This window comes from Hermetia illucens, chromosome 4 (genome assembly GCF_905115235.1).
Source record: "Hermetia illucens chromosome 4, iHerIll2.2.curated.20191125, whole genome shotgun sequence".
NCBI lineage: Eukaryota > Metazoa > Arthropoda > Insecta > Diptera > Stratiomyidae > Hermetia > Hermetia illucens.
Genome location: NC_051852.1, coordinates 116,365,929 through 116,382,722, shown reverse-complemented (window position 1 = coordinate 116,382,722; position 16,794 = coordinate 116,365,929). Strand labels below are relative to the sequence as shown.

The 16,794-nt window shown below is 37.8% G+C and overlaps 1 protein-coding gene and 1 long non-coding RNA gene across 6 annotated transcripts in view; one reads left to right on the top strand and one right to left on the bottom strand.

The window, feature by feature from the left end:
• The window catches only part of LOC119653539 (long-chain-fatty-acid--CoA ligase 4), an 87,178-nt gene that overhangs the window by 18,610 nt on the left and 51,774 nt on the right, over positions 1–16,794 (bottom strand). For 2 of the 5 annotated variants that reach the window (XM_038058217.1, XM_038058216.1), the window contains exons 2-3: positions 14,730–14,975; positions 923–1,058 (exon numbers count right to left, since the gene is read on the bottom strand). In XM_038058217.1, the coding sequence (XP_037914145.1) occupies positions 923–1,058; positions 14,730–14,752 (159 nt within the window). In that variant the 5' untranslated portion in view covers positions 14,753–14,975. Of the gene's footprint in view, positions 1–922; positions 1,059–1,124; positions 1,144–1,269; positions 1,416–14,729; positions 14,976–16,794 lie in introns of those variants that run through there. The other 3 variants (XM_038058218.1, XM_038058220.1, XM_038058219.1) reach the window with 3 other exon arrangements.
• LOC119653541 lies at positions 6,588–7,901 on the top strand. Its single transcript, XR_005249715.1, has 3 exons — positions 6,588–7,028; positions 7,258–7,413; positions 7,484–7,901. It is a non-coding gene; the product is annotated as an uncharacterized LOC119653541 (long non-coding RNA).

The following is a 16,794-nucleotide window of genomic DNA, read 5'->3' as shown; positions in this document are numbered from 1 at the left end:
CTGAATTTTGTGCGATTTATTCTACTTTTCATTGACAACCTATGACTTATAACTAAGGGAAACCAGCCATAAGAATGATTGACAAAGATTAGATGCTCTACACCATTCCCCACTAAGCGCGGAGGCTGAGCCCCCTTATAAATATTAATTCCGTTAACTCCTAAATACAGCATAACGTATCAGTCACACCTATATGCCACCGTTGCGCCAGTTCGCGGAAATGTATTCCAGTTCCCTCCAAGACCTCCCGAGAAGCTTGCTTCGCAACCTCAACGTAGTGCCCTACGTTGAAATTCCTGCCACACTCATGCATGTTTGTGATTGCTTAGAATTACTTGCCCCCTTAAAAAAATATATGTCCGATGGCTTGACTGTGTACATGTCAATAGTTAATGTATATTACTAACCTCCATAGAGTGAAATAGGAGCTATGCGAAGATTCATGAAAAGCCAACCAATGTAAATTGGCTGATGACCCCGGGAAAGCTACAAAACCGTCCATTTCGGCTTTTGATAAATCGTCATCGCGATCTATCGTAATTTAATTAGAAATCGAATAACTTATCTACACATGTCTTAACAGTGGCGATAAGATTTATTGAAATCATTGGGGAACCTCAAGATGACGAAGTCTAGATTTCAATGGAAAGCGATTTTAATAATTTCCAACTACCATATATTTTATTTACGATCATTCGTAATTAACTATCATGTGATGCTCATGTTGACATGTTAACTACGTTAAATGAACCGTGGAAAATGAAAAACAATAGGGCGCGCAATATAAAGGTCGTTTTAAATGGAGCTACTGACACAGTATTATATAAAAGTATTCCACATTCGACGAATTAGGGAACGTTTTGAGGACAGTACTGACTTTATTATTGAGTAGTTATTATTATATATTATTTGCAATCCTTACCTTGACTCTTCTAGACAGCTGCCTTCTTTTCCATGGTTGCTGTAGCACTAAATACACTGGTAAAGTAATTATATCACACACAAAAGCAATAGCCTTGAAAGCACCGATTGCTGTCTGGACCCAGAAGCTTTCCATCCTGAAATGATGAAAAAGAATCACTTTTAGAACACTTCATCGAAACGAATACGATTTTAATTTCTACTCTTTTCAGGATATATTTAAGGTGTAAGTTGAACACTTTTCTAGTTAGGTCCTAGCACTTTGAAATCACTTTTTCTAATTATTATGATAAAATCTCAAGGATTCCTGAATATAATATTGACAGAAAATCGAAACCAAGCAATTACCCTTCCTCTTTACATCAGAACTCGATCCCAACTAAACAGATTAAAAATAATAATGTTCAATGGCAGTTGAAAACTCGACTGTTATCAGCCTTGAACACCGGGACAACCATCATATCAAGTATACTATAGTTTTTAGCGAACCTGATAATAAATTGGTACTACAATATAAAGTTCAGATAATAACACAATTTTGAATGACTTAAAAAATCTCTGAGCATTGTTGTACATACTTTTATTATCAGTAAACTCAGTAATACTTTGCCGTGAGAGAGCAATAGGAAAATGCTGACGAAACGTTACAATACCGTTTAGTTAGTTTTAAAATAAAGATAATCTAAGATGATAATATACACTCCAGACACGATAACAAGTAGTCGTAAAAACGGTTGCAGTGTGGAAAAATCGAACAGGAGCGAAAATTTCGTCTCTAAAATCAGAAAACTGAAGGACAATAAATCTTAATCTATTCGCTATTGTATACGCGCACTAGTTTCCGTATTTATAATATAATTCTTGATGTAGATCTCAGTGATAAGGATACAAAAAACTACTGGCTACTGACCTTGAACAACAACTAGTATTAATGAATATTCATAATGCGAAGTGAGAGAGCGATATGTTGTAAGTTTACTAGAAACTCCTGATTGAGCGAACTGTACAATAAATTTTCAGCACAGCTGTTGGAACTGCAAAGTTCATGACATTGCGTAATCACTAAATGATTATCTCACATGAAATTCACGATTGATATATTATTCGATGGAATTTGTCAATCGATGATAGAATCACAATTCACGTGGCAACAAGAGATCTCGAGCAGAGTGAATTGAACTTTGTCTGAACAGGTGTGATAGCCTAATGTGGATCGGGACGTTTTCAATGGGAATCATATCAGCTGTACAATTATCAGAAAGTGTTGACCCGATTGAATTTGCTGTCCTTATGTTTCTTAATGAGAGACTTGTAGAATATATTATTTAAGAAACCTAAAACCTGTATTCCTGAACTTAGGGTTTCTAACAGTTTTAAGGGGTGCTTGGGCTCTGTATAACATCAAAAAACTTTCGATAGTGCTTCGCCATCAAAGTTATCCTAAATAAAGTTCAGATAAATCACAGCGCCATTCTCGTTTCGAAAGGCTTGGACTCTTCCTCCACGGTTTTGCACTACGTAACCCTGGAGCGAGCCACTTATCGCCCACCCAACGATAGTGGGTACCATTGCATAGTATAACCCGAATGAAATTGCTACTTTTCTCAATGTCTGATCTATCTACTGCTACTTTCATCGGATAATCAACACGTCCATAGATATCTGACCCGTAACCCAACGAAATTCTTCATTTGTTATTGTCCCAGGCCAGACGTGAGTTGATGTAACAATGTTTGTCCCTTTTCCGGTGTTACTCTCATATAGTAGCACAGAGAGTACATTAACCAAATCTAAGCTTGATGCTGGTGTCCAGAGTTGAAAACAACAGCGAAGGCGAAATTTGCTCTGTTAACATTTTAGGCGACATCAAATCCGGTGTCGCTTTGGACAAAAGCAATGGTTCCCATATACTGTTCGATACCCCCGATATTCTGCTCATTAATGCAAATCGGAAAAATGTGCTGTTCCATCAGGTTGAGAACCTTACTTCTGTTGGTGTTCACTTCCAGTCCAGCTGCGCTTGCCTCCTCCGGTAAGAAGCAAGTAGATGTCATCACTGTAGTCGAAAAGTTTATCCAAGGCAGCATGAAGGAGGCCACCGATGACTAGAAAAAAGAATATAAGGTGACCCTGGCGTTCTCTGCTTTTAACTAGAAATTCTTCCGAGTTTATATTGATGCCACATATGACATTTCGCGGTACCATATGTCGCGCTGATAACAGGATCCGAGATACACTCTCAATTCAAGCTGCGGAAAACTTTCTCGAAATGGATGAAAACCAGGTGAAGCGGGAATCTTCCCTCCGCATACTGCTGGACAATGATCTGAAGAGTATTAATGTGCTCGATGCAGGAGGATTCAGAGTGGGAACCAGTCTGCTCTCTGTCGATCAAGCTTTCGAGATGTTCTTTGATACGTTCCAGAGTGGTTTCTACACAAACAGGAGGCACGCAAATATTCCTCTAGTTGTCGCATTCGAAACGGATGTTCTTCCTTCGTGACCATTCCCCTCCTCTATTCAATGAGAAAGGCCTCAAGGAGAGAGAGAGTGCAGGAAGATCGTCACCCTTCAAGGGACCATTTTAAGACTTGCGACTGGTTAAGAAAAGAACTAGGTTTTTTTCCTTATTCTGTAAATTTTTTGTTTTCTTTAGCATACAATTGTTTCGGTATCTTAGGTATTAGCACAGTTGAAGGAGGCACGTGGTTCCCGAAACAATTGTATGCTAAAGAAAATAATAAATTTACAGTTCCTTTCTTAATCTATAATTACTGTAAAAAATAAAAACATGGGCACAAATTTCAGCTTGCGATTGCTGGCAAGCTCTTCTGCGATGCATTATCCTCACCAACGTATTTGTGAAATTTTCGCTCCAGCGTGTCGTGCTCACTCACGCTCGTATAGAACTTGGGGGCCGATACTCTACGAGCAAATGCAGATATACCAGCGAAGGTAAGGGACCATCAGATGATGAGGCCGATATCAACATCTCTTATGTTACGCACATTTAGAAGACAACTCCTAAATTTGCTGCAATGACACTAACATTCTTCTGCAATCCCTATTGTTGCGTAATACTGCATATTTGTGATGCTCCTTAAGAGAATCTAGAGGAGCCGTAGAGGAGAGAGTACTCTCCAGAGTTACAACATTTCACTCCACATGGCCCAAAATATCTAGGCGATTGAGCCGAAATTCTTGTTTAAATTGGAAAAAGGCCCTCTGTGTGGTGTCATAGTCAAGACGCTTGTGCGAGGTTGAAGGGAGGAGCTTGTCGCTACATATGATGGAGTTGACAATTAAATTCAAACATTATGACATCAAAATAAACCCGTAAGGAAGCACTATAAGAAGGATAAAGGTGAATGCGAGGTTATAAAGGGACCTGGCTTACATAACTTAGAACATTAGAATTAAAAATTCAAACTTTATCATGAAGCACCATCCGGGGGGTCATACCTTTTGAAGAATCACTGCCACGAGCTTTTCTCAGGATTGAAGAGAAACGATCCCCCGTTCCTCTTCTTCAAAATTCAGTTTTTAACTTGCTTTAACTAACAAAGTTACAATAGATCAAAGTGATTTCTTCTAGGTAATTTTACCCTAAGGAAATATTCAATCAACCAATTAAAAGATTCTAGAATACACTTTGAAGTCAAATATTTCGGAAAGCCAGTGGATAATTGTAAAGGAATTGTTGATGAAAAAACTGCATTTTTTGTTTTTCACCATTATTTTATTAGTTTTATTTTATACAGAAAAATTTTGGTGGAATACCGGACCAATTGGAGAGAAATTGTCTCACACATTTTTGACTCGTGGATCCTTTTTTGGGGTAACACCCAAGTTTAAAAAAAATGTACAAACGACTGTGGTTTCGACCAGGACAGAGGCGTTGCCTCTGCCCTGAAAGCAGCGTGACCGAAGTGGTAATCAGATGTAATTCGCTCCTTTATATCAATAAGCATATCATGGGCAATCATGGCAAATTATATCCATGGGAAAACCGTCTAGTAATTCTGGCTTAAGCCGGCCGAAGCAAAAATAGTTCTTGTTTGGAGTTGAAGGAGAACTGAGTCCACTTGGTGGCGGACCGGATCAATTGGAGAGAAACTGCCTTACACGAAACCGTAGTCATTTGTATTTTTTTTTAACTGTGAGTGTTAGCCCAAAAAGAGGAGCCCATAGACTAGAAAAGTGGGATGCAGTTTCTCTCCAAGTGGATGGCGGACTCAGGGCTAAGGGAGTCCGAATAATAATTATTTTAGCTTCGGCCAGAAATAGTAGGCCATTGAAATGATCTTCACAAAACCTGACCTCAAAGAAACTGGATTCCGTCGGACGATGGCAATGCATTTCCCCCGAAAATCTCCATTCGGAACAGCCAAAAAACTTTCTGTGGGGTTTTTGTGCAGCAGGCATGAAACAATATACAGTAATGTGTGAAAATGTAATAATATACTATTATTAACTTTATTTGGGCAGATGTCGAGATGGAGGGTACTTTGGAAGGGGAGGATACTACCACATACAGATGCCACCATGGATTTTGTCAAATTTCTCGCACAGGCTTAGCCAATAAACTTTGTGCAGTAGTTAACCTCGTTGTGAGGAATGCTTTTAATTCTGCGGGATGGAGCAAAATACTTGAGCCTAAATATCTGGTGTGCATCGTCACATAATTCCTCCTGTGAGGTTGCTGTGTTACGATTCGGACGATGAACCTAAAACGTATCGAATAACTCGTGGGGATGGAATATCAGAAACGAAGAATTTTAACGTTCGAGCTTCCCAAAAGGTTTACTGCTATTGGCTTCGCAGTTGACATTGGAGTGACTATCGAAATCTTGACCAACGAGGCAATTTGGAAAATCAGATCTTGGCTAGAAGACGTTGATTTAGCGCCCGCAGAACATGAATCGATAAAAGTCATGGCGAAAATACCATAGATTCCCAACCAGCGCTCAAATACCTAAAAGTCATGATTGACCAACAATTTAATTTCAAGCCACATCTTAAAAGTTTAGTAACAAAAGGAGTTACTACATTGTTTTCGAATGTAGGTGGCCAAAAGCAAAAGCGTCGGCTCCTTATTTTGAGAGTTGTTAGCTCCACCCTCCTTTAGGCAGCTCCTGTTTGGGCCTCGGAATAAAACAAGAAGCAAATAGGAAAAAAATGCATTACAGTCTCATTGCGAATTTCGTGCGTCCATCACTGTAAAAGCTCTCTTGCTCAATATGGTCAAAATGAATTTTAATGAAATAAAAAACAACTTTCGTCCTCTGCACTCACTTTCCAACATAAGAAAACCACACAACTTCCTTTCTATCTCTCAAGACTCTCAAGAACTTGTCTTAATTCTGTTCTGCCTTTTCCTTAATTGACGCTAAGTAAGCCCACAGTAGCGTGAAAATCGTAAAGGTGTAAACACAAATAGCAGCCACCCGCTGTCAACTGAAAGTACGTTTTGGATGTGACGATTCCAGAAACTTATCGGCAGCATTCCTTATACTCTTATTTTTGTTTTGTGTGAGAAATAATCGATTCCCTAATTTGATTTTGATAACAAGTCTCTTTTGTACCTAAAATCTAAAAATAGTTATATCCAATTTCAATCACTGAACTATAGAGGCCATCTTATAACAAGCAAACAAACGCTACTCGCCAATCTTCCGCTAAAATTATGAAAATTATACTACGCAATAGAATGAATGCTTTTACACCACGTCATTAACATAAAGATGTTTCTTATATCCAGTAGCTTCGATATCACTGTAGAGCTAACATCCAAACTGAATGGTGTAATTCGCGACCCCCAATAGTAACGCATCGCGTGATTTCGGCCCATTCAATTCGAATCGTGTGAGTTGTTTATAGGCCCACATGTTTTTTATAATGATTCATTTTTGTAACGTCACGTTCCACTATAACAACAAAATCATTATTCATATTAATAAAATGATCAGACGATTCAGTACAAAGGGCACAAGTTTTTCTCCTAAATCGTTAGTAAACAATTGCCTTTGTGGGTAGTCACTTTATTTCATATGAAGTTCTGAAACGAAATTGTCGGAATGTTCTACTTCGCAATTTTATTGTTAAAAGTAAGTACTCGAGTCAATGTGAATGATTTCTAGATTGTTTCAAGAAAAGTCGTTGATGAAAAGAACCCAGATGTGGACTTTGTTTCAGGAAATAATTGTCAAAGTATTCATTGAAAAATGAACAGAAAAATTCGAAATATTTTTATATGAAATTATTTATTTGTTTTCCACGTTCCATACAAATAGGTACAATTAGTTACGTAGAAAAGCGGTTGAATTTACTTTCCAGCTCATCTACCATTTAATTGCAATTGGCGGAAAGTTTGCAGCTGAATTTGAATGAATTGCAACCTGTTGCCATTAGCAGCACGTCGACATTGGAATATTTCTAAAAAAAATAGAATTAACAACAGGAAAAATATTCTAAGTCAAACCAAGTTATCAGGTTAAGTTTTGTATTACAAAACTCCGCGTTCGAAGTTCAAAACTTCCCCTAATTATCATTTTTGAAATAGCCTTGGGATTTAATCGTTTTAAAATTTTTGTAGGTGGCATAGCAGCACAACATAATGGGAAATCTTTAGATATCAAAGTGTGAAGTTCAAGGTATCTTTTATCAGCCGTATAGCGAACGCTTGAATGTACTATAAACCAAATCCGATAAGTACGCGCAGAATGTGATATGAATATATGCTGCTAATTTTCGTAGAATTTATTTGCTGATGTATCACCAATCAATTAATGAATTGATAAGCTCGTCTGGAGGAATGAAATTATATCAATGTTAAGGGGGAGAGAATGGAGTTATCATATTTCCTGTTGCGATGACTTTCCTGGGCGTTTCAATTACTCATACGAGGGCGGTCCGATAAGTACTTAGCCTACCAAAAAAAAAACGAAAATTTTTGAAAAGTGGCGAATTATTTCTCGACATAGTCTCCTTTTAACTCGATACACTTCTCCCAGCGATGCTCCAACTTCTTTAACCCGTCTGAAAAATACGTTTTCTCGAGGTCTGCAAAGTGGGCTTCCGTGGTGGCTATAACCTCCTCATTCGACTCAAATTTCTGCCCGGCGAGTGACTTTTTCAAGTTAGGAAATAAATAATAGTCGCACGGGGCCAAATCTGGGGAATACGGTGGATGGGGCAGCAGTTCGTAGCCCAATTCGACCAATTTGGCCGTGGCGACGGCGGAAGTGTGAGCCGGTGCGTTATCGTGGTGGAAAAGCACTTTTTTCTTCACCAAATGCGGCCGTTTTTTCCGCAATTCGGCGTCAAATCGGCTCAATAATTCGGCATAGTACAGCCCTGTGATCCTTTTGCCTTCTCCAGGTAGTCGATGTAGATCACACCTTGTGAATCCCAGAAAACGGCGGCCATCACCTTTCCTGCCGATTGCACAGTCTTTGCCTTCTTGGGAGCACGTTCGCCGGGTAAAGTCCACTGTTTCGACTGTTCCTTGGTCTCTGGAGTGTACCAGTGGATCCATGTTTCGTCGACGGTCACGAAACGACGAAGAAACTCCTTCGAATTGCGCTTAAACAGCGTCAAACACTGCTCTGAAGTGGTTTCACGGTTGCGCTTGTTGTCCGGAGTGAGCAAACGCGGCACCCATCTCGCCGACAGCTTTCTCATGCCCAAAATTTCGTGCAGGATATGACCCACGCGGTCTTTTGAGATGCCTACTGTCTCGGCTATCTCGCGTACCTTCAATCGGCGGTCTGCCAATACAAGGTCATGAATTTTTGTAACGTTCTTCTCCGCAGTAGCCGTTTTCGGGGCACCGGGGCGTGGCTCATCAAAAACTGACGTGCGACCACGTTGAAATTCATTAAACCAATTTTTGACGGTCGCCATCGAAGGAGAAGCGTCACCGTACACAGCATCCAAGCGTTCTTTGATTTCGCTGCGCGATTTCCCTTCCAAAAACAAGAATCGAATCACCGACCGATATTGTTCTTTTTCCATTTTTCTAAAATTCGCCCACACGCCCGCTTCTACACGCGCTAAAAACAAAACTACAAGTCCTATTCGACTAAAATTTTGACAGTAGCCGTCTACGAGAATGTTCTACACGACAGTAAATACTTCTTGCGATAGTAGCGCCATCGGGCGGAGAGGCTAAGTACTTATCGGACCGCCCTCGTATACTAGTTCCTCAAAGGAGAACGGAAACTACAATTTGAATTTAAGATTTTAACTTATTTTCATGATAATCCTGAAAAAGTTGAATATTCAACCCCATCCTCGAAAGGGATGGCATGTTTATAGTTTTATTATAAAGGATTTTAATAAATTAGTGACTAAGTATGAAAGAACCGTATAATCGCAATTGTTTTAGTAGCTTTGTACTGATGAAGGATGTAAGTTGCTCCTGAAATATATATCTACACTGATAAATAAAAATTATAGTTTTTAGGAAGGTACTGGTCTATCAATTTTAGACTAGACTACAAATAGCAGACAATATCTAATCCCCCCCCCCCCCTCATTTCCGAAGAAGACTCGTGGTGGCTACCTTTTAAAGTGGGATTTTTTCGAAAACTTTTAAAAAAAAATGTCATTTCAAAATAAGGCTGTTTTCATGTCATAAGGGATTCATCACCTCCAGAAAATTCAAACATTACCCATTAATGCGTCAACCACTTGTTTCAACTTTTTTATGACCATAGAATAACTACATTGGCATCTGAATCTTAACTTCTTGATTCACATATTTTTTTTCCTATGTAAGAAAACCGTTCATTTTCATCAAAATTATTTAACTGTTCGAAAGTGGTTGTTTAACTGTTTTTAACAAACAAGATTCCTATCACGGTATACTATCATAGATATATCAAAAAGTTCCGGAGCGCAACCTATCCGTCAATACTAGAACATATTTTAACCTTCTATCTCTCATTAAAATATTCTCTGAATTTCAACTGGATCTGTCAATTCTGTTTTTGTTTACAACTCTTTCAGTCCATTTTTCAACAGTGGAAAACATCGAACACGTTAAAAGAGATTTGAGGCCAATGGAGATTTATATCGAAATGGTAAATCTGTTAAGGGAATTGACTTCTTCGAGAACAATTGGTTTACAAATGGGCTGGTGAGTTTAAAAGAGGTCGTACAAGCATTGAAGACAATCCACGTGCAGGACGCCTATCAAATGCATCAAATTCAGAAAACGTAAGAGAAATACAGGATATGGTTCTGGAAAATCATTGAGTATCAGCTCAGTCTTAAGTGAAATTTTGGGTTTCAGAAAGCAATTGCGGAATGGGTGTGACATTTTTTTAACCATGGAACTAAAACGCATGCGAATGCGGCTTTTAGGAAAAAAAAAGATTTTGTGCATCGTTCCATACCATGGATAAGATATGGAATTATTCCCAGGATCCTGAATCAAAACAAGAGGCTAAGAAGTAGTATCCACCCCAATCTTCGTACCGGAGTGACTTCGTGAGCAGAAATCAGCTAAAAAGGTATTAGCGTCAGCGCTTTGAGATTCTAAAAGAATTTTGGACATAAAAATTTATGAGAAAAGGTCTGATTTGCAAAAAGAAAAAAGTAACTTTTCATCAAGATAATGCATCTGTGCTCACACAACTCACAAAACCATAGCAAAAATCATGGAATTGCCAAGTATGAATTGCTGCAATATCCGTCCTATTCGCCAGATTTAGCTCCCGCTGATTTGTGGGCCTATACCTCCGAAAATTCTTACGTGGATAATGATTTTTATCAAATGAAGGGAGGAGCGGGGGATATGGGTATTTTGTAGATCTTCCAGAAACCACTACAGAGATGGGGTCCTTAAATAAGAGTTCTGCCACAGCTCTATAGTCGAGCCCTCAAACAGAACAAAGCAGGGCAAGGCCTCGTGAAATGAATACGAAACACAATATGTGGATATCCCTAGGTCAAAATTGCACTGTACATCTGTGCATCTACGGAGGAAGTATAGACGTTAAAAATCCATATTTTCATTGACAGCCAGACAGCCTTAGAAGCTTTCGCATAATCTCAATTCATATTTCAATTGATCTTAGTGGAATATTCCTTGAGTGTAGTGGACGGGACTATCCATTTAAACGGACTTTGGTAGGACATACAACTCGCTAGGCGCTGCACTGTGGTGTTAACCCGATCCTACACAATGACTACCTACCCATCAACTATGCACATGACTACGTGTTTTGCTCACAACTACATGTTGAAAACTGAGTGCCATCATACCTCAACATGCATTCATCTAAATTCTTTGAAATTTTCACAACTTATTCAGAACATATTTCTACGGTTCACAAACTAGAATTTGTGGTTTTGTCTGAAACAAAACCTTAAATTCGGTTCAATGTCTGTCCGTCAACGAGATTTACTCCGAAACGACTGGATCAATCATTACGAAATTTTGTGAGAATATGTATCGCGTGCAACCAATGGCATCATTTTTGTGTTGGGTTTAAGGGGGATATGTGCGAAAGAGGAGAAGCAACATTTTTTCACAGAATATGACCATTTAGGGTTTCAAACGAAAGGGGCCAATTAGTACTTTTTGAAAATGACCCTCTTTCTTATATTGGATGAAACACAGTGGTGTGAGGACTCAAAATGTGTGCCTCAAGAAGTGAAACATATCTCGTTCTCAGAACTTATCCAACCGAAGAATTTGAAAAAAATTAAAAACAAAAACACAAACGGTCCGTAAACTAGGATAATTGCGATTCATTGGGTAGTTTTTTCTATTCATTAAAGAAGCCCCGAAAAAACACCACAATTCACAAAAAAAAGTTTAACACGGTACCAAAAATTTAGCTTTTAATAATCCTAGTTTGCGGACTGTAGTTAGGTCTGCACTTTAAAATGCCGTTTACTTTTTTTCGTTAAGATGATCGCAGCGTTCTCTAGCATGGCAGCAGAAAAAGACTTTTTTTTGGAGATGGGTGTATAAATTGCTCTATATTTCAATAATAAGCTATGCTATCGGGTTGGACGAATTATTACGTATGCTCTAGATATTAATAAATATATGGTGCAAAATTCGTATTTGTATATTGATCCAGTCTTCACAAAAGAATTCTAAAAAAAGCGAAAAAACGGCCAATTTATATATTATTATCTTAAGACCTTGACAACTGAAAACGAAGAAAGGCTGAAGTTGGTAGCAGGACATGAAGATATTGTCAGCAATGAGTTGACTTGCAAGTAAGGGATTCGAAGCACGAATTAGAACTTATAAGAGGCAAATAGCTAGAACATCGATGGAGAATAGCTACAAGCATAACAACTTTCTGATACAGGATGGACGGCGAATGAAAACGAATGAAATTTCGAAACTGAATAAAATTAAAATGAGGTCGCAGATATGAGCCTGAGCACTATACTCTACGGAAGCAACGACCTACGCCGAGAATCAACATGCAGACTCAAAGAGAATGATGAGGTGGCTTCTTATGGTATACGACATTTTGTAAGTGCACAATAGAGCTATATGTATCTAGTCGAATATCCCTTGAACTTAATGACTAGGACATTCTATTCACTTAAACAAATTTTGGTAGAACATACAATAAGAGAACAGGGTGCAGTAGGGGATCAGAAAACAATATCCTAGACGAGATGCTCCTCCATCCGCCAACTGAATACAGAAATTATAATCAGCAGCTCCTGGGTTTTTAATTTATCATAAGCAGAATTTCGAGCCAGGAAAGTTACTTTGCTTATCGAACAGCAGAAAGATATAAATATGGTTCAAGTTACGAGTTCAAAGGTAAAATACCCATGGAACCGAAATAGAAACAATATAGATTAGGAAATATTGTTCAAAGAGGTTTCTACATGTGCCATAAGCTTTCAACAAAAAATACAACAAATTCAAATACCAAACCGGTATGGTACCAAGGACCTGAGATCGTTTCCAACACAAACACACAATATTCTGCAATCCTTTCATTTGGAACGGGAAATCATAACGAACTATGAAAATCCTGATACCATACTGTTCAAAGAAGAGTTTCTCAAGGTGGCAAGAATCGATCCTTCGGATCTACCAATTAACCCAAGCGTGAAAATCTCAACGTTTGCAAACGATACCACCACTTTGAATACGAAACAAATCCAAAACCTCCTTAATCATACATAGTCAGTTGATTTGGCTAGAAACGAATATAATTTAAAAAGGTTTTTGTGTCTCTATTCTGGGATGCACATGGTTTAATATTCATCGACTTACTTGAAAAAAGAAAAACTATCAACAGCGAATATTATATGACATTATCGAAGCGTCGCAAACTGTTGTGAAACACCTGAACTGAAAAAAAATTATGAATTAAACTCCCGGTTCTCCTGTATTCACCCAGAGGAAAAGAAGAGACGATGAGACTGTTTGTATCATTCTTCAAAGGAACAATGTTGAAAGATCATTTTATAAATGATATGCCATAATACGCTTTCTATTGTCTGTCTCTGCTCTTCTTGGAAATCGCTAGCCCGCTAACAAAAACAATAAATGTGGTAGTGGAATCGAAGATGTTGGATTGGATCTTTGACATAACACGCTATGATTACGTCCAAATTAAGGACATCCGCGGTTGATATGGCGTTGCACCAATCATGGAAGAATTGCGAAAAAACTTGTTTGATAGTTTGGCCAGATACATACTTCGCGTTCATGATAAATCACTAGTTGAAATTGGTATTAACACATCAGTGGAGGGCAAACGACTATTGATACATTAGATGGTGATTGAGAGCCGAGAAATCGGTTTCACCCAGACGAAGCCTATGGGTGAGGAAAATGGCGAATTTGATCATGAGGAGCTGAAGCTCGCAAAGACTAAAGAAAAAATGCCAGGTTAAACGAAAACAAGCTGGAAAATCAAAAGCTGAACGCTTCAGGTAGGAAAGGTTTTGTTGATTTTTTTATGTAAGAATATTTGGTTACACGATAGTTCCACTTTTATATAGCTCGTAGCGTAGTACATACCTACATATACCTGATATTAAATTCAATGTGGTACTGATATTTAGTAATAGTGTAGTGATATGACACGAAAGGGGTAACTTTGACCTGCTATAATTTTTTTAATAATGGGATTTCCAGTCTGACGCTTCTTGATAAAATCTATCTTACTACAAAATTTTACGGATCTACGATGAACTTAAGAGACAATTTCGAAATATAATAATATACCATTATTAACTTTATTTGAGTAGATTTCGCAATGGAGAGTACTTTGAGGCCTAAATACCATACGCGCGGACTACCATAATTTTTTTCAGGTTTTTCTGTTGGGTAGAGTCTGAGAATGGGTCCTTGAAATATCTCCTTTCGAACCCCCGCAATCTCCTCTTTGTAACTAATCTTAAAACTAATATCTTCTTCAAAAAGTACTACTCGAGACATTTCATTTGACACCCCACATAGCTTTATTTGGCGAAAAAATTACTGAACAAAAAAACTCAAATGTAAAAATTGTGAAAGATGCAAAATTAGCCAGGCTTACATAATTAGAGCACAATATAATGCGAGGAAATTGAATGGATGAAGGAGGAGAAAACATGGAACCGGAAGACGAATCCATCCACTCCTGCGAACAGTCAATTTGAAGAATGACGGATTTGTTTCTATTTTTAACTTTTTACAGTTCATTTGATAATATTCACCCGAAATGTTTAAGATTTGAATATGGAATAGATGAAATTAAAGATATATATTAGTAGTTCTGTTTAAAATAAATTAATAGTGTGAGAAAATCAATGAGTATACTTACTGGACGTCATCTTCGATGAACATTTTGTGACCTTTTTATGATAAATATCCACTTTCTCTATATTCCACTGTTTTTGTTATCTTCTTTTATGTCGATAAATTTAATGCCACGATGAAATTCCAAAATGAATGTCTTTTTTAGTGACCTATTTAGATATGTGTGTGTAGTTTCACTTTAGATTGTTTGATGTTTGATGATGGGCCCGTACACAAAACACAAATACAATACAATTGAATCAAAGCCCCCCTGAAAGAAAAAGGACGTATTTGTATGATTACATATCGAATTAAGGTGTAATATCATAAATGCTAATGTCATTAATATGTGTAATAATCAAAATATTGATAACAATCGCGAACGTCAGAAGGGATTATCAAATTGTTTTCCAAACTTTGGAACATTAGTGGTTTCGAGAAAGAATGGAGTGATTATAATCTTTCAACTACATTTTGGTAGGCAACGGCAGCTTTCTTGAGAAATTGTTGCTTATCGAAAAAACGATTGTGAAGAAGGTTGCTTCATCAAGGGAGATTTTAAAAAGGAACATTCATATGAATCATGAAACTTCGTTTTATAACCTAGTCGATATATATCGATATGGTTATTAATAAGCTAATAGGTAGACTATTTGGAAGTTCTTAGGTTCAGGATATACTTTTTGATTTTATTAGCGAAATATTATTTCAAGACATGAAGGTTGATCATTGATCAAATACCAAAATTTATAGTAATATCTTTACTACTCGAAAAGCGAGAATGCAAATGATCAAAAAAGTCAAAATCGGATAACATGTCCCATGTGGAACATGCTTATGGGGTTTCCCGGTTTTCCCTGTTTGATGCCGGCCATACACTATCAGCCGGCTGTCAGTTACGCCTAAACAGTCGGCAGTTAACCTGTGGTCGGAACGTGTGGATCCGGATGGCCTGCTCACACACAAAAATATCTCAAATTCTTCCTTCGTCGTTCAGAGTTGAACTAATGATATTGCAGCTTACCAGTACGGAACTGAACGTAGATGGCGGGTTTAAGGATGACAGGGAGCTTTTTTCGGATGAAATTACCCCTCTGATAAGCCATTATGGCATAGATGTGTACTTTAGCTTAGTTGCATTAAATACATGCTGTTGTACGCACTTTGAGCGGCTGGAAAATTAAAACGGAAAGTGTTTTAAATTGAAGAATGGTTAAAAAAAATACATCGGGAGTTGCAGAAGGAAGAGCCTGAAAACAACTTCAGAGGAAGGACGAAAAGTGCTAACTCAAGCTGCACAGCGAAAAGGGAAAGAAAATTAATACCTACGGCAAGAAACCGCATAGGTAGGATCACCAAAACGAAGAGTAGAAGATATCTAACGAGCCCCAAAAATAGGAAGTAACAATTTCTACGCCTCGTTGACATGCAGAACAACATATAATTAGTTTAAATTTAATATGTTCCTTTTCAATTTGTAAATGCTGTAACTTTTTTTTTTGTTAAAATTCTGAGGGTTTATAATTCGAGGTCCATGATTCTTATAATTGGAAACCAAAGAAGTAATCCACTATACTCCTGCGAGATCTGGGATAGTGCAACCAAGATATAATGGGAGGTTTTTCCTCTTTCTGCTTGCAACTACTCTTTGCAGTGAGCATTGTAGTTTAATTGGAAATTGATCATTCGTTCGCGATGCAAGGCCCGTTTTAATTTCTTCTCTTTTCTTTGAGGATGACGAATGAGGTTAAGAATACAATCCGTTATGGATTTTCCTCCTTTGATCGTTTCTGAGTTTATAAACATTCAACTCCCTGTGCTCATCCGAGGCGGAAATGATTGTTTTATAATGCTTCTTTCTCACAACAACCATAATTTGAAAACTATGATAGGAGCAACAAATATCTGTCTATCGAACTAGCATAAGCTATGACATCCCTCGGATCACTCCCATTTGAAGAGTCAAACAATCTTACTATCCCATTGCATTTTTGAGCTTGTAACCCTTTTGTCAAAGTGGTGAGCAAACTTAGTAATCAAAAGTGCATTAAAAAGTTATGGTTTCGCCTTATAGTTGGTAGCTTGATTGA